General features: G+C 49.6%; 1 protein-coding gene across 1 annotated transcript in view; it reads right to left on the bottom strand.

The window, feature by feature from the left end:
• Positions 1-23,943, bottom strand: part of VEPH1 (ventricular zone expressed PH domain containing 1) — a 755,777-nt gene that overhangs the window by 661,013 nt on the left and 70,821 nt on the right. The window contains exon 2 of the mRNA XM_075340702.1: positions 1,330-1,540. Coding sequence (XP_075196817.1) covers positions 1,330-1,467 — 138 coding nt within the window. The 5' untranslated portion in view covers positions 1,468-1,540. The remainder of the gene's footprint in view (positions 1-1,329; positions 1,541-23,943) is intronic.

The raw sequence follows: 23,943 nt of genomic DNA, 5'->3' as shown, positions 1-23,943 counted from the left end.
GAAACAGGATAGGGAGATTGTCTCTTTACTTCCTCTCTATTTCTTAATTTTAGTATTTATGTATGTTTGTGATTGATTTAATAAAATTGATTTTATAATAAGTAGTGAAGACTATATGGTTTTGAATCAATATCTACTTTATATGACTTATCTCGGTATCTAATAAAGAGCAGCTGTCAGTCAGTGTGGGGGGCGGTTACATCTGTCGCTCTTCATAGACAGGGCGGTACCTGAAACTGCATCAGTGCCGCCCCATGACTGAAAACAAAAAGCTGACGGGAGGATTAAAGTTAATTTCCTACCAGAAGTGGAGTTCAATGTGGAGGCACTGGGCAGGTTCAGAGTGCTATTAACCTGAAGATTAACCTCATATCAGCAGGTTAATAGCATTTTGCCACATGACAGGTTGCCTTTAAGCATATAATTTGCATTGAAACCTAAAGGTTTTCTCCACAACTAGTTCACAGATTATTAAGCTAAAGGTATTATTTTTCTCAGAAACAATGTCTACTGCGAGAACATATGCCTTCTTTTAAACAAAATTGTGACCTAATATCCTTTCTTTTAAGCCCCCTTTACATGTCCGTGTCTCTGGTACGTGTTTGGTTCATTTCCTCACGTGCCGGAGACACGGGCACACGTACACCCATTAAAATCAATGGGTCTGTGCACACGTGCGTGTTTTGCAATGGACCGTGTGTACGTGTGGAGCATACGTGTGTCTGTGTGCTCCACACGTAGACATGTCTGTTTTTCTCCGGCATCACGGGTGTCACACAGCCCACACACGGACCGCACAAATATGATCCGTGTGACACGCACCGGAGAAAACACACGTGTTTGTAAAAAAAAAAAAATCTATACTCACCTTCTCCAGCCCTGCTGTCTTTGCCGCTGCTGTCACTTGCTTCTGACCCCACGCTCATTATGATAATTCAATATTCACTCCACTGCGGGCATAAGCAGCAGCAGCAGCGGGGAGTCGGCAGGACCGGAGACCGAAGATCAGCACCACGGACAGCGAAGACAGGGACAGGTGAGCAGAAAGTTCCCCTTCTCCGTGTCTTATCACGGATAGCACACGGAGAACACATGTTGTGCCATAAAAGCAGCACACGGAGGACAATACGCACCTTTGACACGTCCGTGAAAAACGTGCGTGATTTTCATGGACGTGTGAAGGGAACCTAAGGCACATTAAATAAATGCTGAAAAGTTGTAACTTCTTTGCACGGTTGTAGGTAGAGGCTTCTCTGTGTTGTAACGATAAGATCATGATGTTAGTAAACTGACTTATGATATTGCTGTCAATATAAATATTGTACTCACCGTAGAAGATGATATAACTTTTATTCTATTCAGAGCTTCTGACAGGCTGTCTTCAATGTCAAAATCATCTAAGGAGAATAAATCTCCGGCTCTAGAAAGATCTTTTTGTTCCAAAACCAACAGGAACAAGTGGTGCATGGCTGTTACTCCATAGAAAACCCATCCATCCAGTTACAAATCCATTTTTAGTTTCCTTCTTTTGTCTTTAAAACTGCAGTAGATAAATAAAACAAAGCAATTAGTCTCTACATATCCATAATACAGTCATGTCTGCATCCTTACTCCATATTAGCCATTCCTTTATTAGACTCATTGCACGATTACATATCAGAACTGAGCCGCTTTCCAACACTCATAGTTCAGGTGCCTTATGCCCTGTTTTACATATTACATTGAAAGAAGTTTAATCTTTAATTCTGGAGACTATTTTGCTAGTAGTTTAGTTGTAGGAGAGGTATTTTCCTGTTTTCACCTCTGTTAATCAGTAACCATTTCAACTCCTTTACTTTTTCCAGTGGAAAAATGGTTATGTGAAATGTTAACGTTCCAACAGGTGATGATGTCCGGCTTTCAGCAGGAGAAGGACATTCTGTGATAATGAAGCTGAAGTAAATGTCATTGCCATAAAAACTACAAAAAATTACCCTGTGCTGTTTTTCTACCTTTACAGGACAAAACATCATGTAATCCTACTGTGAAGTTGAGGCTTGAATCCAAAATGAGGGCTCATATGCACGATGCATATTTTTTTAGTGTTTCTGCAGCGTTTTGAGCAGCAGAGTCAAATTGGCAAATTCTGCTTCCCCAGCAAAGTCTATGAGAATCATGCAAAATCCGTGCGCACAATGCTTTTGTTAAATGCAGCAATTTGATTGTCAAAAATTTGACAAAATCTCTGCGTTTAAAAAAGGAACATGCCACTTCTTTTGTCCGTTTTGGCAGCGTTCTACACCCATTGAAATCAATGAGTTGTAGAAAAACGTTGCCAAAATTCTAAGCAGTGCGTTTGCACTGCATTTTTGTTGCAATCCGCATTTTTTTTAACATAAAAAAACGCAGTTCTTTTGGTCTCAGTCTCTCTCTCTCTGTCCATGTCGGTCTCTCCCTCCCACCCACTCTCTCATACTCACCGATCCACGATCACCGGCGCGGCGCTGCACGACTGTCACAAAGCTCCGGCGGCTTCTCCTCTTTTGAAAATGCTCATTAATCCATCTCGTATTCCCTGCTTCCCACGCCCACCGGCGCCTATCATTGGTTGCAGTCAGACACACCCCCACGCTGAGCCACAACTGTCTCACTGTAACCAATCACAGCCGCCGGTGGGCGTGTCTATATCGAGCATTAACAAAAAAATAATAATAATTAAAAAAAAACAACGTGCGGTCCCCCCCAATTTGGATACCAGCTAGGGTAAAGCCACACGGCTGAAGTCTGGTATTCTTAGGATGGGGAGCTCCACGTTATGGGGAGCCTCCCAGCCGACCAATATTAGCCAGCAGCCGCCCGGAATTGTCGCATCCATTAGATGCAACAGTCCTGGGACTCGACCCGGCTCATCCTGAATTGCTCTGGTGCGGTGGCAATGGCAAACGGGGTAATAAGGAGTTAATGGCAGCAGCCCATAGCTGCCACTAAGTCCTAGGTTAATCATGGCAGGCGTCTCCCTGAGATACCTTCCATGATTAACCTGTAAGTTAAAGAAAATAAACACACATCCAAAAAATACTTTATTTGTAATGAAAGACAAAAAGACACCCTCTTTCACCACTTTATTAACCCCTCAAAAACACCTCCAGGTCTGACGTAATCCACGCAAGGTCCCACGACGCTTTCAGCTCTGCTACATCGGAAGCTGACAGGAGCGTCAGTAGAACACCGCCGCTCCTGTGAGCTCCATGCAGCAACTGAAGTGAGTTGCGCAATCAGCTGTGCTGTCACTGAGGTTACTCGTGGCCACCACTCTCAGGTGGAGGACTGCAGCTGTGTATCCGCGAGTAACCAGAGTGAAAGCACAGCTGATCGCGCAGCTCACTGCAGTCACTCAGGGGATTTACGATCACAGGTGAGTCCTTCACATGTGACCGCAAATCAGGCTACGACACACAGAGAGAGAGAGACGCGCGATGTCAGTAAAATCGGGTGAAGCTCTGACGTCACTGCTGCGGATTCCTGTGTTCTGGCACTGACCTCGGAGGTTCATTTGAGTTCATGACAGCACACAGAGACAGAGCCGCGGGATGACAATGAAGTCGGGTGCAGTTCATCCGAGTTCATTCTCATTGCCCGGCTCTGTCTGTGTCTGCTGTCAGCAGGCATGTAGCCAAGCTGAATTGCCGGGGGACCGCTCTGACAAAAATACATCCAAAACGCATGTAAAATGCATGCAAAATGCATCCAAAATACATGCGTTTTGGATGCATTCTTTTTGTCAACACGCAGCATCAAGTCTGCCAGAGGGTGCATTTATTTCTGCACTGGCCAGGAAGCAACATGCGCATGAGCCCTTAAGCATTCTTCTTTTAACTGTATGTATGGCATACTGCACAATATACCAGATTATGAGCATAGAGCAGTATACAGTAGAGTTGAGCGCGGTTCGCGGTTCGAGGTTCTCCAGTTCTAGGCTCGAGTGATTTTGGGGGCTGTTCGAGATCGAACTAGAACTCGAGCTTTTTGCAAAAGCTCGATAGTTCTAGATGCGTTCGAGAACGGTTCTAGCAGCAAAAAGCAGGGCTTTTTACAGCTACAGTGTGCAGGAGCCATCGCTGGCAGCCTGCCAGAAGCTGGTAACCAAGATAAACATCGGGTATCCAAACAAAGCGCTTTGGTTAGTAACCCGATGTTTATCCTAGTTACGTGCAGGAAGCCCACACTTCCCCGCTCAGCTCGCTCCGCCCCCTACTGCCCGCGGCATGTACACATACATACACACACACACACACACACACACACACACACACATACACACACACATGGTCCCGCTCGGCTTACCTGCGGTGATGAAGTCCCGCCATCCTGACCTCAGCGCTGTCACTGTCCTCCATGGCCGCCGCTTGTCACATCACCTCTCGCTTCCGACCCGAGACTGACTAGCGGTGACGTCACGGGCCTCTCGCGATACTTGGTGTGAAGGCGCCGGTCATTGAACTCAGTGACAGGGGCTGTCAGTGTGCTGGAGATCAGCGCAGGTAATGTACCTCGCTGACAGCAGCACTTGTCATGCCCTGCAGTGACCTGGGCTGACCCATTGATGTTAGCTCAGGTCACTGCACTGCTCTCCCAGCCAATGGGGAACATTCTGCTCTTCATTGACTGGGACAGTGTGGATCGTCATGGCAACCCCTTGGATTACACCAGACCTGGATTTGTTTTTCATTCTAATAAATTGGTTAAAGAGGGAATGTTTTGGGGAGTGTTTTTTCAAATAAAAATGTGTTTGTCGTCTATTTTTTTTTTATTACTGACTGGGTTGGTGATATCGGGTATCTCATAGACGCCTGACCTCACCAACCCCAGGGCTTGATGCCAGGTGACATTACACATCTGGTATTAACCCCATATATTACCCCGTTTGCCATCGCACCAGGGCGCGGGATGAGCTGGGGCGAAGCACCAGGATTGGCGCATCTAATGGATGCGCCACTTCTGGGGCGGCTGCGTCCTGCTATTTTTAGGCTGGGGAGAGTCCAATAACCATGGACCTCCCTAGTCTGAGAATATCAGGCCCCAGCTGTCTGCTTTACCTTGGCTGGTGATCCAATTTTGGGGGACCCCTACGTGTTTTTTTTTTTTATTATTTATTTAATTTAAAATAACAGCGTGGGGTGCCCTCAGTTTTGGATTACCAGCCAAGGTGAGGTTGCCAGCTGTGGTCTGCAGGCTGCAGCCGTCTGCTTTACCCTAGCTGGCTACAAAACTAGGGGGAACCCTACGTCATTTTTTTTTTCATTTTTTTGGCTAAATACAAAGCTAAGCACCCCTTAGTGCCACATGAAAGGCACCAAAGGGTGCTCCACTTTTTCTCCATTTTTTCTCCACTTTTTCTACATTTTTTCTCCACTTTTTCTACATTTTTTTCTCCATTTTTTCTCCACTTTTTCTCCACTTTTTCTCCACTTTTTCTCCACTTTTTCTCCATTTTTTTTCTCCACTTTTTCTCCACTTTTTCTTCACTTTTTCTCCATTTTTTCTTCACTTTTTCTCCACTTTTTCTCCACTTTTTCTCCATTTATTCTCCATTTTTTCTCCACTTTTTCTCCACTTTTTTTCTCCACTTTTTCTCCACTTTTTCTCCATTTTTTTCTCCACTTTTTCTTCACTTTTTCTCCACTTTTTCTCCACTTTTTCTCCACTTTTTCTCCATTTTTTCTCCACTTATTCTCCACTTTTTCTCCACTTTTTCTCCACTTTTTCTCCACTTTTTCTCCATTTTTTTCTCCACTTTTTCTTCACTTTTTCTCCAATTTTTCTCCACTTTTTCTCCACTTTTTCTCCACTTTTTCTCCATTTTTTTCTCCACTTTTTCTCCACTTTTTCTCCACTTTTTCTCCATTTTTTTCTCCACTTTTTCTCCACTTTTTCTCCACTTATTCTCCACTTTTTCTCCACTATTTCTCCACTTTTTCTCCATTTTTTTCTCCACTTTTTCTCCACTTTTTCTCCACTTTTTCTCCATTTTTTTCTCCACTTTTTCTCCACTTTTTCTCCACTTTTTCTCCGTTCTTTTTTTATGGTCGATCTACCCATTAGCTCTGCCATGCATAGTGTAGCTCTACACCTACTGCACATGTTACTTTATGATTGACATCTCTTTCGTACTAGAGCTGTCTAAGCCTACTCTGACCCCATATTTGTCATTACTATATTGTCCTTGTACTGTATTATGACATTTGTATCATGTGTTTCATTTCTTGCTGTGTTGCAATTTTTTTGCTGCATCCCAATTGTACCTCTACATTGTTCGAGTTTGTTATTGTTCTCTCACTCTTATGTGATACTGATTATTGTCATTTTTCATGATTACATGCAGATAAGTCCAATCTGACGAAGGCTGAGGCCGAAACGTCATTTGTAACTTGTTTTGGACAAAAACATATATGCTTATGAAAAATTTTTTTTTCTTAATACGGACCAATAAAGAGTGATTTTGCATTACTATCCGTTGTGACTTACTGACTTAGTCTGGGAGATTTAGAGTGCCGAGGTTACTCACTAATTTTATCTATTATTACCTCTGAGCACCTATATACCAGTGAGCAGAGCTTCCTCTACAGTAGTTCTCCTGATTAGGCATGCCCTTACCTCATGAGCAGGGCATTGCAGCTTTGGTAGCAATCATTACGACATGGACTCTGCTGCTGTGGACCCGAGAAGAGTGAGTGCAGATTCATTGCACCCACACTCCTCACATGAAGGGTCCGCACTCCTAGAAAATGGGGGATACGTTCCCTGAGTGTCTCCCCCCCATATTCTAGACGGTCCAGAGTCGTCGTGGGACCCCTTTATTTTTTTTCTTACAATAAATTGGTGAAAGAGGAAATGTTTTGGGGACTGTTTTTTCAAATAAATTTCTTTTGTCGATTTTTTTTTTTTGTTAGTACTGACAGTTTATGATGTTGGGTATCTAATAGACGCCATGACATCACAAACTGCTGGGCTTGATCTCAGGTTACTTTACAGCTAGTATCAACCCGATTTATTACCCCGTTTGCCACTGCACCAGGGCACGGGATGAGCTGGGGTGAAGCGCCAGGATTGGCGCATCTAGTGGATGCGCCACGTCTGGGGTGCCTGCGGCCTGCTATTTTTAGGCTGTGAAGGCCCAATAACTATGGACCTTCCCACCCTGAGAATACCAGACCACAGCTGTCCGCTTTACCTTGGCTGGTGATCCAATTTGGGGGGGACCCTACTTTTATTGTGTAATTATTAATATTATATTAAATATTAATATACCACGGTAAAGCTGCCAGCTGTGGTTTTCAGGCTACAGCCGTCTGCTTTACCCTAGCTGGCTATCAAAAATGGGGGGACCCAACGTAATTTTTTTTTTTAACTATTTTTTAAATAGAAAAAATTAATGGGCTTCCCTGTATTTTGATTGCCAACCAAGGTAACGGCAGGCAGATGGGGGTGGCAACCCATAGCTGTCTGCTTTATCTGCGCTGAGAATCAAAAATACCGCGGAGCGCTACGTCATTTTTTTAAAGATTTATTTTTACAGCACTGTGATGTCCAGCAATCAAAATACAGGGAAGCCCATTTTATTTTTAGTTATTTAAATAAATAATTAAAAAAAATATATATGGGCTCCCGCTGCATTTTTTGTATTGCTAGCTAAGGGTAATCCAAGCAGCTACTGGCTGCTAACCCCCACTGCTTGGTGTTACCTTCACTGGCAATGGAAAATCCAGGGAAGCATTTTTTATTTTTTTTGCCAAAAAACTACAAAAAAAGGACGTGAGCTTCGCCATATTTTTGTATGCTAGCCAGGTATAGCAGGCAGGTGCTGGAAGAGTTGGATACAGCGCCAGAAGATGGCGCTTCCATGAAAATGCCATTTTCTGAGGCGGCTGCAGACTGCAATTCGCAGCAGTGGGGCCCAGAAAGCTCAGGCCAACCTGTGCTGCGGATTCCAATCCCCAGCTGCCTAGTTGTACCTGGCTGGACACAAAAATGGGGCGAAGCCTACGTCATTTGTTTTCTAATTATTTCATGAACTTCATGAAATAATAAAAAAAGGGCTTCCCTTTATTTTTGGTTCCCAGCCGGGTACAAATAGGCAACTGGGGGTTGGGGGCAGCCATACCTGCCTGCTGTACCTGGCTAGCATACAAAAATATGGCGAAGCCCACATAATTTTTTCAGGGGGCAAAAAACTTCTGCATACAGTCCTGGATGGAGTATGCTGAGCCTTGTAGTTCTGCAGCTGCTGTCTGTCTGTATGGAGAAGAGCAGACAGCATGTCAGGTTTCCAGGTTTTCCAGTTCTCTTTTGAAAGAGCTTGCCCTCGGTTAACATGGAGTTTACTGTTCTGTTGCCCTACTTCCTGTCCAGCTGCTTAAAAGGCCGCCTCTAAGCCTAGTCCAGTGCCTGAGTATACTGCTTGCTGTGTGCTCCTGCCTTGCTGCTTCTACTTCCTGATTACCTTTGGATCCTCCTGAAAGACTACCGACCGACTCTGGACCATACCCGGTTTCTTCAAGCTTTGCCCGGACTCCGTCTGCCGTCTTCGGTCAGCACTTCTGCCCGGTTCCTTCCGGTTCATAACCACTCTGGACTATCATCCCGTACGGACACTTCTGGACTTTACTGTTTGCCCCTTGTGTCCCGGCTGCTGCGCATTTAGGCCTTCCGGGGTGATTGCCGGACAGTCCCTGTATAGGGGTTCGCTCTGGTGGTCTCCCTGGGGGAGTCCGGTGCGTGGTCCCGGGAATTCCCTCCGCTCCGTTTCGGGAAGGTATTTCGTGTGTTTGTTCTGCTGTGTTTGTTCTGCTGTGTTTGTTCCGTTGTGTATCTACCGTGGTTACATATTATAAACATCTTGTACCAAGAACTCGTCTCTGGTTGTCATTGCCCTAACGCTATCGAAATCCTCAGAACATACAATAGTATTACATTATACTCAGGCCATAAGAGGATTTCGCTGGGGCAATGACTGAGACACGAGTAGACCAGCTCTTTTCCATGATTAACTCCCTACAGCAGGAGATGGAGGCGGTACAAACTAAACTTAGAGATGTGGAGGCACAGCTGGGCCATGATCACCAGGTACTGGGTCCGGCTATTCAGGATTTGCAAGTCAGAGTGGAGGCTCAGGAAGCCGTCCCCACTACGTCCGTATCAGCTGCCGGTATGCCTAGGTTACCCCCATTCCGTTTCAATGGTGATCGTAGTCAGTTTCGTGGATTTATTAACCAATGTATACTGTTTTTTGATGTACATGCTGATTATTACCGTTCTGACCGGTCAAAAGTGTTATGTATAATCATGTTATTAACCTCACGAGCACTGGCTTGGGCTAATCCGATGATAGAGAATCGGGACATCCGTTTAAATCACCTGGATGACTTTCTGACCGCAATGGCGCAAATGTTTGATGATCCGAATCGCCGTGCTACCGCTGAATCGGCTCTCCTTTCCTTACGTCAAGGAAAGCGTTCTGTCGTTGAATACGCCACTGAGTTCCAGAGGTTAGTGGTAGACACCGACTGGGGAAACAATGCATTATTGTCTGTTTTCAGAAAAGGTTTGTCCGGTATCATCAAGGACGAGTTAGCTCGTTCCGAATCTCCAGGGGAATTTGACATGTTTCTCCAGCACTGTGTGCGTATTGATACCCGCTTGACGGAACGTAGACAGGAAAAATGGGCAGCTATAAACCGTGTAAACACCTTTGTGTTTCCTTCCAGAGAACCCGCTCTCAGGACGCCACGGGAGGCCGAGGACGTTCCTATGCAAGTGGACTCTCTGCAAAAGCGAGAGACCAACGAACGTCGTAAACACCGGCTCCGTGAGCGTTTGTGTTTCTATTGCGGTCAATCGGACCATTTCTTGATCGACTGCCCGAAACGTCCAAATCGCCCAAATAAGGTATTGGCAGCCATGGCAGAGTGTGACAACACGGATGCAGAGTCCGATATCTCTGAGGCAAGTGGACACTTGGATGCGGTATTTCCCTTGACTGTAATGTCAACCTCACCGAAGGACTCAGAAGGGAAACATACCCATTGCTCGCTCCCCATTCAGATCCGTTGGGAGGGACAGCTAATACCTACCTCTGCAATGATAGACTCTGGGGCAGGGGGAAATTTCATGGACTCTTCTTTTGCCAGGAAACACGGTATCCGGACTCAGCAAAGATCCTCACCGGTTACCATGGAGACGGTAGACGGATCTCCGTTAATCTCTGGACCAGTTGATCGGGAAACAGTACCACTAGAATGCGTGATGAAGCCAGGTCAGCAGGAGACCCTTATTTTCATGGTAATTTCTTCTCCTCATTTTCCGATTATTTTAGGTATTCCGTGGCTACGGTCTACAAATCCGGTTATCGATTGGGAGACAAAGGAAATATCCTTCCCACCGCAGAGTGGTCCGACCATTAGTCCAACTGTTCCGGTCCCAGTAACACCGAATGCGGAGGGCACTGTACAGGTACCTGTTTAACCCCCGGTTTATCATAACTTCGCTGATATATGTGACAAAAGAAAAGCTGATCGGCTTCCCCCGCATAGACCGTATGATTGCCCCATAGACTTACTCCCAGGGGCGGAGATCCCGTTTGGTCATGTCTACCCGTTGGCGGCACCTGAGCTAGAAGCACTCAAAGAGTACATTGATGAAAGTCTAGCCAAAGGATTTATTCGCCCGTCTACCTCACCAGCAGGGGCACCCATCTTTTTCGTGAAAAAGAAAGAGGGGACTCTGAGACCCTGTATTGACTATCGGGAACTGAATAAAATAACCATCCGGAACCGGTATCCGTTACCGTTGATTCCTGAGCTATTGGAGAGGGTCCAACAGGCAAAAATATTCACTAAATTGGATCTCCGTGGGGCATATAATCTACTTCGCATACGTCCCGGAGACGAGTGGAAGACCGCGTTCCGATGTCGGTATGGACATTTTGAGTACCTAGTGATGCCTTTTGGACTTTGTAACGCTCCCGCGGCTTTCCAACATCTGGTTAACGATATTTTTAGGGATATAATGGACCAATTCATGGTGATTTATCTGGACGATATCCTAATCTTTTCTGATTCCCTACAGGAACACCAGGAGCACGTCAAGACCGTACTAACCCGGCTGAGGGACAACCACCTGTACATTAAACTGGAGAAATGCGAATTCCATTGCTCACAAATACAATTCTTAGGGTATGTCATCTCTCCTCAGGGACTGAACATGGAGTCTGGCAAGATACAAGCAATTCTAGACTGGCCGGAACCTGGAAACATCAAAGAGGTACAACGCTTTGTCGGTTTTGCCAACTTTTACCGACGCTTTATCCGTAACTTTTCAGAGATCGTTCGTCCCATCACGCTGTTAACCAAGAAAGGACAGAAGTTTGTGTGGTCCGCTCAGGCCCAGGAAGCCTTCCATCGTCTCAAGGTTTGTTTTACCTCAGCGCCAATATTAGTACATCCGAATCCCGCACTTCCCTTTATCGTGGAAGTCGACGCTTCCGACTACGCATTAGGGGCCATCCTTTCTCAAAGAACTGGGGACAAAAGTCTCTTGCATCCGTGTGCTTTCTTTTCCCGCCGGTTGTCCCCTGCAGAGAGGAACTATGACATTGCGGACAAGGAATTGTTGGCGATTATTTCTGCTTTTAAGGAATGGAGACACCACTTACAGGGAGCTGCGCAGCAAGTGATAGTACTCACGGATCATCGTAACCTGGAATTTCTTAAGTCTGCCAGGTGCCTGTCTCCACGGCAAGCCCGTTGGAGCTTATTCCTTAATCAATTCAATTTTATCGTTACATACCGTCCAGGTTCACGTAATGGGAAAGCCGATGCCTTGTCCCGAATCCACGCCGTGGACTCCGTGCCTGGAACCCCGTCTCAGACCGTGTTATCGGATGCCAATTTCGTTGGAGTAATCCAGGACCAGGACTTGTGGAAGGACATCAAGCTGGCCTATGATGGTGACGTATTTCTTGCTGCCCCCCCGAATGATGTAACTCTTGTTCTTCGGAATGGTGTGTGGTTGAGAGAGCGACGCATTTATGTCCCGGAGGCCGTAAGACTTCGAGTTCTCAAGTTGGTCCATGACTCCGTGTTGGCTGGTCATAGGGGGGTACAGAAGACGCAGGAGTTTCTGTGCCGTTTTTTCTGGTGGCCTACCTGTTTAAAGGATGTAAAGGACTATGTCCACTCATGTGTGGTTTGTGCCCGGTGCAAGGTCCCTCGTGTGGCTCCTACGGGACTCCTCCAACCGTTACCCGTTCCATCTCGCCCTTGGGGATCCATCTCAATGGATTTTATTGTGGAGTTGCCAGTCTCAGGCGGTCACAATACCATTTTAGTGGTGGTGGATCGGTTGACAAAAGCTGCTCACTTTATTCCGTGTACCGGTCTTCCCTCAGCCGCAGAGACAGTGGATTTGGTTATCCAGAACGTATTCCGATTGCATGGGGTACCAGACGAGATCATCTCTGACCGGGGCGTGCAGCTCACGTCTAGGTTCTGGAAGGGGTTTTGTACGGCACTCCAAATCGATGTCTGTTTGTCTTCTGCATACCATCCTCAGACAAATGGGCAAACCGAACGGACTAATCAAACCCTGGAACAATACCTTCGATGTTATGTCAGCCATCTGCAGGACGATTGGTTGAAGGTGCTTCCGTTGGCAGAGTTCTCGTATAACAACACTCAGAGCAGCTCCACTAAGGTAACGCCCTTTTTTGCTAACTTGGGTTACCATCCGAATGTTTTGCCTAGGTCACCGGTTGCGGTTTCGGTGCCAGCAGTGGAGGACAGATTGACGGAACTACGACAAAATCTGGAGATTCTAAAGGACACTGTGGCTACGGCTCAGGAGCGTTACAAGAGGTCGGCAGACACTCACCGGAAACCGGCCCCCATGTATAAGGTAGGGGACTCTGTATGGTTGTCCACCAAGAACCTGAGATTGGGTGTTCCTTCGCAGAAGCTGGGACAAAAATTCATCGGTCCGTTTAGAATCACCGGGATCGTGAGCCCTGTGGCCTGTCGGCTGCGGTTACCGCACCATCTAAAGGTACACCCGATCTTTCATGTTTCTCTCCTCAAACCCGTTTCTCCTAATACGTTTCTTGGTCGTGTCGTGCCTCCTCCTCCGCCTGTGATGGTCGATGGCGAGGAGCAGTTCGTGGTTGAGGACATTATTGACTCCCGGCTCCATCGTCGTCGACTTCAGTATCTGGTACGTTGGCAGGGGTACGCCCCCGAGGACGATTCCTGGGAACCGGTGGGTAACATTCGGGCACCCCGGAAGATTGCTCAGTTTCATCGACGGTACCCGGACAAGCCTGGCCCTGATCCGTCCTGAGGCCGTTTCTGGGGGGGGGAGTAATGTCAGGTTTCCAGGTTTTCCAGTTCTCTTTTGAAAGAGCTTGCCCTCGGTTAACATGGAGTTTACTGTTCTGTTGCCCTACTTCCTGTCCAGCTGCTTAAAAGGCCGCCTCTAAGCCTAGTCCAGTGCCTGAGTATACTGCTTGCTGTGTGCTCCTGCCTTGCTGCTTCTACTTCCTGATTACCTTTGGATCCTCCTGAAAGACTACCGACCGACTCTGGACCATACCCGGTTTCTTCAAGCTTTGCCCGGACTCCGTCTGCCGTCTTCGGTCAGCACTTCTGCCCGGTTCCTTCCGGTTCATAACCACTCTGGACTATCATCCCGTACGGACACTTCTGGACTTTACCGTTTGCCCCTTGTGTCCCGGCTGCTGCGCATTTAGGCCTTCCGGGGTGATTGCCGGACAGTCCCTGTATAGGGGTTCGCTCTGGTGGTCTCCCTGGGGGAGTCCGGTGCGTGGTCCCGGGAATTCCCTCCGCTCCGTTTCGGGAAGGTATTTCGTGTGTTTGTTCTGCTGTGTTTGTTCTGCTGTGTTTGTTCCGTTGTGTATCTACCGTGGTTACATATTATAAACATCTTGTACCAAGAACTCGTCTCTGGTTGTCATTGCCCTAACGCTATCGAAATCCTCAGAACATACAATAGTATTACACAGCAGCTGCAGAACTACGAGGCTCAGCATACTCCATCCAGGACTGTATGCAGAATTTTTTTGCCCACCAAAAAAATGACGTGGGCTTCGCCATATTTTTGTATGCTAGCCAGGTACAGCAGGCAGCCACGGGCTGCCTCCAACTCCCAGTTGCCTATTTGTACCCGGCTGGGAACCAAAAATATAGGGAAGCCCGTTTTTTTTTAATTATTTCACTTATTTCATGAAATAATTAAAAAACAAATGACGTGGGCTTCGCCCCATTTTTGTGTCCAGTCGGGTACAACTAGGCAGCTGGGGATTGGAATCCGCAGCACAGGTTAGCCCGAGGTTTCTGGGCGCCTCTGCTGCGGATTTCAGTCCGCAGCCGTCCCAGAAAATGGCGCTCTCATAGAAGCACCATCATCTGGCGCTGTATCCAACTCTTCCAACAGCCCTGGAGCCGGGTGGCTTGTTGGGTAATCATGAGTTAATACTGGCTTTGTTTTACTAGCCAGTATTAAGCCAGAGATTCTTAATGTCAGGCACGTTTGACCCGGCCATTAAGAATCTCCAATAAAGGGTTAAAAAAAAACACCACACAGAGAAAAAATACTTTAATAGAAATAAATACACAGACACATTAGAGACTCCATCTTTATTACCCCCTGTCAGCCCTCCACGATCCTGCTCTTCTGTCTTCTTTCTTTCTAGTGTAGTAGTAGTGACGATTGTAGTGAGGATGAGGTTCCCCAGCTCATCACTTGGGGCTGGGGAACCTCATCCTCACTACAATCCTCACTAGTGTAGTAGTAGTGACGATTGTAGTGAGGATGAGGTTCACCAGCTCATCACTTGGTGCTGGGGAACCTCATCCTCACTACAATCCTCACTACAATCAGGAAGCAGCGTGCAGCCTTCACTCCGTGAGTGATCAGTGCTGGCTGTCAGCGGTAACAGCGGTAACGCTGACAGACGCGTTACCATAGCAACGGTGCTCTCGGAGCCGCGGTTAGCGGTGACGTCACCGCTAACTGTGTTGCTATGGCAACGGTGATCTCCGTTAATGACCGGCTGTGTCAGCCGGTCCCTAACGGAACGGGGAGTCGACCGCGTGCTAGAGCATGTCGCCGGTACACAGCGATACACATATGTGCACCGTGTACCGGAGAGATGCACTCGCAGGTCCTACATGACGCGTCATAGTCATGTGACCAGTCTGTAGCCAATGAGATAATAGCCACATGACTAGTCACATGGCTATTTTGACGTCACGATAGGTCCTGCATCTCTGCTGGCAGTGCCGTCACTGGGAGGATTCAGCGATCATCGGATGGAATAGCGGCAGGAGACAGAGTGCAGAAGGGATCGCGAGGACCGGTAAGTGTTATGGCAATGTTTATTAACTGTTTGTGTACATTTATAATGCATTTTTATGTGTTTGTGATTGCCTCCCATTATAGCCTATTGGTTCGAGTTCGGTTCGTCGAACGTTCGACGAACCGAACTCGAACGGGACCCCCGTTCGGCGAACCGACCTCGAGCCGAACCGCGACCGGTTCGCTCATCTCTAGTATACAGAGAGGTATACAGCGCCTGTCATACGATACAATGCATGTAATGTTGCCACTAATCCAACAGCAGGCACACAGATAAGGCTATGTTCACACCACACTTTGACATGTCAGTGGCACCATCGGACCGTTTGACTGCAGGTCTAAAAAACTGGATTCAGATGTGTCTGAAGGAAGGTACTGTCCCAGACAGCTCGGGCACTGCACTCCTTTGCTAAGGAGCCACTGTGTGCTGATGGGACCAAAGGTGGGGTGCACAACATTTACTAGTTTCTTCAGGCCGGTGTCCATCACTCTGCTGGCGATAATCATCATAGACAGTCAGTAACACACGAGACACCAGTGCTCACTTAGCCACCCAGAAAGTTCACTTTATTCTTCACGCTGTTATGACAGACATGACCTTCCTTTGCTTCCTTCCTCTCAGTCTGGGGTACTACCTCTCGACCTGTCAATCTCCGCTATCTTAGATCTCATCCTCAAGCTCTGGAGTCTGTGTGTCAGGAGTGTATCTCGCTCGGGGGAGACCCTGGGTGAATCTGGTGTCAGAAGGTCACAGCACCTTGCCGCTGGCAGGATCACTACTTTTATTTAATAAAATCTCTTTCCTTGTGGTGCTGTACGGGTTAAGCACCCTTTCATGCCTGACTGCAGGCTATAGCTGTCAATCTCAGGCATGGCTCTTTGAGATCCCTCCCCTTCCCTATTTAAGGCATGTGATTTGATCACATGATGAGTGTGATAAAATTCCTCATTTCTATGTGGTCCACTTTGGAAGGAGCCTGCTCTGGAAGACGTTTGTCTTGTTGCGTGCAGCAGTGGTGCTTGCTGCACTGAAGCCACCTGGAGTGTTTTTCCTTTGCATGTCTATTTCCTTGTTTGTATTCCTTCCCTTGTGTATCTGTATTGTGGTGGTGAGTCTAGTGAACTTTTTGGCCTACTCACTAGGCAGGGTGAGTTTGTGACGCCCTGGACCCCCAGGGGTCACAGTACACTAACCACACACACACACACCGTCCTCTGGGTAGGTGACACCAGTCAATCAAATCCTTGTTGCCACCCTCCAGGCTTGATGTCCACACCAGGTGGGGCGGAGCCAGGTGGTTGACCCCACCCACCAAGGAGTTCACAGGCCTGGAGGCGGGAAAAGACAGTAGATTGTGGTGGACAGTGAAAGTGAGAGGAGTGAAAACTGTTTGTCACTGGGTTGGAGCCCAGGCACGTTCAGCAAGGTCGGCAGATGGTGGTGGCCGTCTGCAGGAGTTGGGGTAGGTCAGCGGAACCGTAGGACCGGGGTCGGGCGGTGGCCCGCCGGTACCGAACCGGGGAGCAGATTGAAGCCAAGCACCAAGGCAGGGTACTCAGACCCCGACTAGGCTAGAAGCCGCCGTAAAGGTCAGATTATCTGATTGCGGTCTGGACCTCAGGGGTTCATTCCCACCTAGGTCCCGTCAGAAGGCAACAGCCCAACCCATTCGATAAGTGCCACCGCCAAGGGCCAGAGATCCAAGGGCCAGCGCCTGCGGGCAAACTGGCTCTCCCGACACGTACACGCCGGGGAGCGGACTACCCGTGGGAAGCCATAGGAGTCAAATACACTTACACAGGTACAGGAAAACGACAGACACCATCAACCCGTCCGGGGAGAGTGAGAACACCGCAGCCGGCTGTGGACCCCGTCCATCCAGCCGTTTGGTTTACCAAAGACTCTGTCCTTCTGTGTCTGAGTAAGTACAACAGTGCCATCCGGCACCGCACCGCGCTGCACCGCAACATTGCACCCGTGCCCATGCTGCCTCCCCGCCTCGGCACCTGCACCTATACCTCCTCCCTACTCCCTAACCGGGTCCCGGGACCAACAGCCCCTACCCACGGAGGGGTCAACACCTTAGCTGCTCTCCACCATCGCTCCCAGGATCCCCCGTCACCAGCAGCAGTGGTGCCCACCATCACCACAACCCGTGGGTGGCGTCACGACCGACATCCCAAATATCCACCAAAAACCTCCCCTTTTCACTCGTGGGCGAGGAGGTGCTGCTCGAGCCCCGGGTCTGGCCCCGTGCTCGAGCCACCAGGGAGCAGAATCACCGGACCCGAGCGCCAGCGATTCCGGACGAGCAGCGTTCCCATTCCTCCGCCCGCGACAACTTGGCATCACGAACAGGATCCTACCCGTCTACTTACCAGTAGAAGTGCGCCTTGCAGTCCCCGCTGGTGGTGTCCGGCCGAAAAATTTGAAAATCCGCCATCTTGGGAGCGAAAGTTCCCGCTCTAGTCGTCTTCCCCGAGCAGGGAAGGCGCGAAGGTAAAGCCCCGCCCCCAGGGAAAGGAGGTGCCAGAGAAAACCAAGGGGGGGGCAAGAAAAAGATGTCTGCGCCTGACGGGGCTGTCGGAGGGGCGCCGGTCGTGGTCGTGGCGGCGCCCGGAGATGGTAATATGGCAGCCCTCGCTCCAGCCGCAGAGGCGGGGGGGGCCGCGGGTCCAGCGGTCGCCCAGGTAATGACGATCTCCCTGCCCTATGTACCCGATGCTACCTGGCTGCCGCAATACAATGGGAAGCCTGATACTTTCCAGGCGTTCTGGAAAAAGATTAGCCCGGTCCTTGACCTGTATGCCATGACCGGCAGACAGTGTGCGCCAGTAGTGCTAGGGCAGCTAACCGGCGCGGCTGAGCAGGAGACTGAGACCTGGACCGACGCGGACCGGGCCTCAGTGACTACCATTTTTGAGAAACTCCAAACCGCTTTTTAGACCCGCACAGAAGCTGAATTGCGGATACAGTTTTACCAATGCCGACAGCGACCTGCAGATAACATAAGAGACTATGCCTTGCGCCTGCAGTGCCCTCCGTACGCTGAAACGAGTGGACACCATTAACGATGTGGACAGCAATAAGATGCTAGTGGAACAATTCCTGCAGGGGCTGGGGTCCACGGAGGACCGCAAGCAGCTGCGGCTGTGGGCCCTGGAACATCCCGATCTGGACTTTACAGTATTGAAAGAGCGGGCCATCAAGGCCCTGCAAGCCCCAAACCCCGACGCTCCTCCTGATGTAGCCCCGTGGCCGGCTGAAACCGCTTCCGTCTCGGTAGCACTTCCCCTTCTGGCTCTACTGGCCCCTACAGCGCCCGGTGGGATGATGGAGGAGCTGGCCGCACAAGTCCGCCGCATGGATGGAGACCTCGCCCGGATCCTCGACGCACTCCAGCTTCCGATGAGAGTCAAGCCCCTGTAGAAGATCCAGCTCGCCGACAGCCCGGAGGACGTCCCCTGGATGCAGCGGAGAAAGACCAACGACCAGCGGTATGGACCCCCTACCTGTTACAGGTGCGGCAAGCCTGGCCACTACTCCAGGCGATGCCCGTTAAACGAGCAACGTGCCTTGTCAGGAATCCTCAGGAGTAGACCCTAATGGCCCTACCGATTGGCAAGACCGGTACGTTGGAGGCCGCCCCATCATCCCCCATGGCCCTATTGGATACAGGATCGCAGGTAACCACTATGCCATATACGTTGTACCAGCGGTATTGGGATGATAGTGAACTTGCCCCCCCTGATGACAGCCTGATCATTATTGCGGCCAATGGGCTCCCTATGACACAGGTGGGCTTCAAAGAAGTGACCCTGACCGTGGGACGTACCAAGTTAAAACACCAAGGGATGATTGTGGTGCTGAATGAATCCAGTGACCATAACCCAAAAGTAATTTTAGGGACTAATGTAATTGAGCATTGTATGGGTGAAGTGCTGAGTTTGTTGCAGCAATTGTCCGCCACTGCAGGAGGAGGCCGACAGAGGGCAGTACAGCGTGAGATCCGGGCCCTCCTGCATCGCCATCAAGTGAACTTGACGGATGGAGAGATTGGTGGAGTGCGGGTGATGGACGTAGCCCCTTTGGTGGTGCCACCAAGGAGCGAGATGATGATTTGGTGCAGGGCAGCAGTAGACCCCCAGGGGCACGATTACCCGGCGATGGTTGAACCCACGCCTTCAGAACACTGGCCCACGGTGATGGCGGCCAGAGGGGTGATTGATGTCAAAAAGGGCAGAGTGCTTGTGAGAGTGCTGAATTGTAGGGAGGAAGAAGTTAGGCTTCCCCGTTACGCTACCATTGCCAAGCTGCTTACCATAGACTCCCACGCCATTCACGAAGCCACCCATCCTACCTCTGCACCCCCTACCAATAGCAGCACCCCCCCCGAACAGCACTTCGGGAGGATTAAAGGGGTTCAGCACCATATCCCCACGGGCATACATCCACCCATCAAGGAAAGGTATAGGCCAATCCCACCAGCACATTATCAATACGCTAAGGACATGTTGAGGAACATGAAGGAGGCAGGGTTCTTCCGGGACAGTTGTAGTCCCTGGGCAGCTCCACTGGTGCTGGTGAAGAAGAAGTCTGGCACCATGAGAATGTGTGTGGATTACCGGAAGATCAATCAAATAACGCATAAAGATGGCTATCCTCTCCTCTCTATTGAAGAGTCGCTGGCTACGCTGAAGACTGCTAACTATTTCTCTACCCTTGACCTTACCAGCGGATACTGGCAGGTAGCGGTTGCACCAGAGGATCTTGAGAACACTGCATTTGCCACCCCAATGGGACTCTGCAAGTTCAACAGCATGCCGTTTGGGCTGTGCAATGCCCCTGGGACCTTCCAACGGCTTATGGAGTGCTGCCTGGGACATCTTAATTTCGAAACTGTCTTACTGTATCCGGATGATGTGATCCGTGTATTTCCAGACGTACGAAGCTCACCTGGAGCACCTAGCGGAAGTATTCGCGTCCCTTGCTAAGTATGGGATGAAGCTGAAGCCCTCCAAGTGCCATCTGCTGAAGCCTAAGGTGCAGTACCTCGGATACGTGGTGAGTATAGAAGGTGTCGCCCCAGACCCTGAGAAGATTACCGCTATCCAGGACTGGCCGCGGCTGACCACAGTGAGGGAGGTGAGACAGTTCCTGGGCCTGGTGGGCTATTACCGCCGCTTCATCAAGGGGTACACGAAGATGGCTGCACCAATGCAAGACCTCCTCGTGGGACAGACCAAGGGTGGTAGGGCGCCCGGACCCCGTTTGTGTGGGAAGAGAAGCATGAGGAGTCCTTTCACCAGCTGAAGTCAGCCTTGACAGGGGAAGAAATCCTGGCGTATCCCGACTACAGCCTCCCGTTCGTCCTTTACACCGATGCCAGCAATGTGGGCCTGGGGGCAGTCTTGTTCCAGGTCCAGAACGGGAAGGAGAAAGTGTTCGCCTACGCCAGCAGAAAACTCCAGCCCACGGAAAGAAACCCCGAGAATTACAGCTCCTTCAAGCTTGAATTCCTAGCCCTGGTGTGGACAATCACCGAAAGGTTTAGGCATTACCTCGCGGCGGCGAAATTCACTGCCTACACGGACAATAATCCGTTGACCCATCTGGATACGGCCAAACTAGGCGCACTGGAACAGCAGTGGGTGGCTCGGCTGTCCAACTATGACTTCACTATCAAATACAGAGCCAGCCACAAGAACACCAACGTGGACGCGTTATCCCGGATGCCCCACCTGTCTGATGGGGGGGTCGGAAGACGACGACTCGAGGAAATTGAGTTGCCCGCGTTCCACCGGCCACCGAACGAAAAACTTTGTGTCAATCAGCAACAGGTGAACCTGGACCCGCTACCCAGTCAGGGGTGGCAAGAAGCCCAGGACCAGGCGCCTACCATCCAGTTGGTCAAGACCATGATTGCACAGGCTCCTCCAAAATGGATCCCTCAGCTCCCTCTGAAGCCCAGCGGCTGTGGAAAGAAAGAGCCCAGCTGTACCTGCATCAAGGGAAGCTGTATCGGGAGCTGATCAACCCAAAAACTCATGAGAAGGTTCGCCAGCTGGTGGTTCCTCAGGCCAGAGTGCCAAAAGTCCTACAGGCATACCATGATGGTGCTGGACACTTCGGTTGGAAGAAGCTGGAGATGTTGCTGAGAGAGCGGTTCTATTGGAGTGGGATGCGGGAATCTGTGGAGGCCTGGTGTCGAGAGTGTGGTCCCTGTACACTGAGAAGGAGGGATGAAGTTAGCCAGAGGACCCCTCTACATCCGATCATCACCCATCAACCGCTGGAGTTTGTCGCCTTGGACCACGTCAAGCTCACACCCAGCCGAAACGGGTATACCTATGCCCTGGCCATCGTAGACCACTACTCGCGGTTCATGGTGGTTGTTCCAGTTAAGGATCTGATAGGCTGTACCGCAGCTAGAGCATTCCAGGCCTACTTCTGCCAACCGCATGGGTACCCGGAGAGGGTGCTCACAGATCGGGGCCCGGCCTTTGAAGCAGAGGTGTTCCAGGTGTTTTGCCAGTTGTACGGGTGCAAGAAAATCAGGACCACACCATACCATGCCCAAACCAATGGGATGTGGGAAAAGATGAATCACTTGGTCCTGGGTCTCCTCAAGACACTACCGTTGGAAGAACGAAATCTGTGGCCGGAGAAGCTGCCTGACCTGGTAGACATGTACAACAACATTCCCTGTGGTTCTACCAAGTGTACACCCGCGTATCTGATAAGAGCCCGACCTGGCCGGCTGCCGGTGGACCTGGAAATGGGCCTGGACGCTCCAGAGGCTCTTCCCTCCACTGCAAGCTGGGATACCAAGCGGTAGGCGCAGTACCGATGGATCCAGGAATATGTGGAAAAGAATCTGCGTCAGAGTCGAGAAAAACAAGAGCAGCGCTTCAACAGACGGGCTCCAGCTGTTCCCTTTGAGCCTGGAGATGTAGTGCTGAAATGGAAGAGGAGAACCCATAAGCTTGATGATCAGTGGGAAAGAACCCCGTATGTCATACAGCCCATTGGATGGGAGAACGAGAAGACTTATCTGATTAGTCGCGACCAGGGGAGGACCACGGCTACAGTTTCCAGGGGAAAACCTATATTAAAAGATGAGTAAAGAGAGCCAAGAAAAATATTTAATATATAATAAAATAGAAATCTTTATTAGAAAAATATTAAAAACAAGGAAAAAAGAGGACACTGACATAGGATCAAGGTTGTCAAAATTATGCGTACAAATATAGGCATATACACAGCAAAAAAATATTAGTTTATTAGTTTCCAGGGACCACCTGAAGAGATGCCCACACCCCTTAAGATTGGCAAATGAGGTCCCAGTTCCCATACCGAACAGGGAAAAGAAGAAAGAGGTGATCCACACAGTGATGGGTGACTTTCCAGTAGACTGGCCTATGCAGAACGGCGCGGTGATTATTCCGGTGATAATGTTCCCACAACCCGTGGAAGAAATGGAAACGGAAATAACCGCCAGTGAACCGCTTGAACCAGTGCCCAGGGATGCACCTATACCACGCCCCCGTAGGTCTCCACCTGCCATACCCGACAGACGGGAAGAGGAACCGGTTGTCTCCTCTGTCCCAGTGCCCTTTACTAACGACATTGGGCCCAGAAGGTCCACACGCCCTAACCTAGGTAGGCCCCCGCTTAGGTATAGGGAAACTGCCATCTAGGGGTGCAGTATGTTGATTGTGTAAATATCTGAATGAATGAGCACTAATCATCCGAGATTTTCACCTGATTTGCAGCAGAACTGTTGTCCCCCGTTGGGACCCTAAGTTATGCTATTCTTCAGGCAGCGCTGAGCTGTGAAGTGCCCATCCCAGTTGGGACTGATGTTGTCCCCTTTGTCACCGTTAACCCCTAAAAGCCCCCTCCCACATGAGAAATCATGAGCAAGGCCGAGAACTCGCAGGCCACCCACAAACTGGTGGGCTTGTAAATAATTCCGGGCTGAGTTCCTTTAACCGCCTCCGGAGAGGCAGGTTGGAAGAAGGACCCGCAGCAGAGCAGGCTGGAGTCCGGTCACCACCAGGACTGATGACCATCCTCCGGGGTCAGGGGTCCCCCTGGACGTGGGGCCCCCTGAATGACAACCGGGTGCGAGACACCGTACCCGTTCCCGCTTGGGTGACCTGAACCAGGTTCCTGTTTCCGGACTGGGGAAAAGGGGTGCTGCCCTCTTCTTAGGGGCAGCATAAAGGTTTAGGTTGTTTGGGTGGAAAAGCGGAAGAACTGGGACCCGTCCGTTGTTATTAAAAATGTTTTATTACTGTTTGCAACGTTTGAAGTAATGTGCCTCCCGTAAGGGAAGATCTGAAAAAATATGCATACCATTTGTTTGTTTCCCTGTTATTTATATTTTTCAGAAAATAAAACCGGTGATTGGTGGGCAGCCCGTGGACGGTCTGCATTTAACCAAGGGCGAATGTGACGCCCTGGACCCCCAGGGGTCACAGTACACTAACATCACACACATACCCCCTCTCCTGGGTAGGTGACACCAGTCA

Source organism: Anomaloglossus baeobatrachus, chromosome 3 (genome assembly GCF_048569485.1).
Source record: "Anomaloglossus baeobatrachus isolate aAnoBae1 chromosome 3, aAnoBae1.hap1, whole genome shotgun sequence".
Classification (NCBI taxonomy): domain Eukaryota; kingdom Metazoa; phylum Chordata; class Amphibia; order Anura; family Aromobatidae; genus Anomaloglossus; species Anomaloglossus baeobatrachus.
Note: the sequence above shows the minus strand (reverse complement) of the source record. Positions and strands in the feature narration are given on the sequence as shown.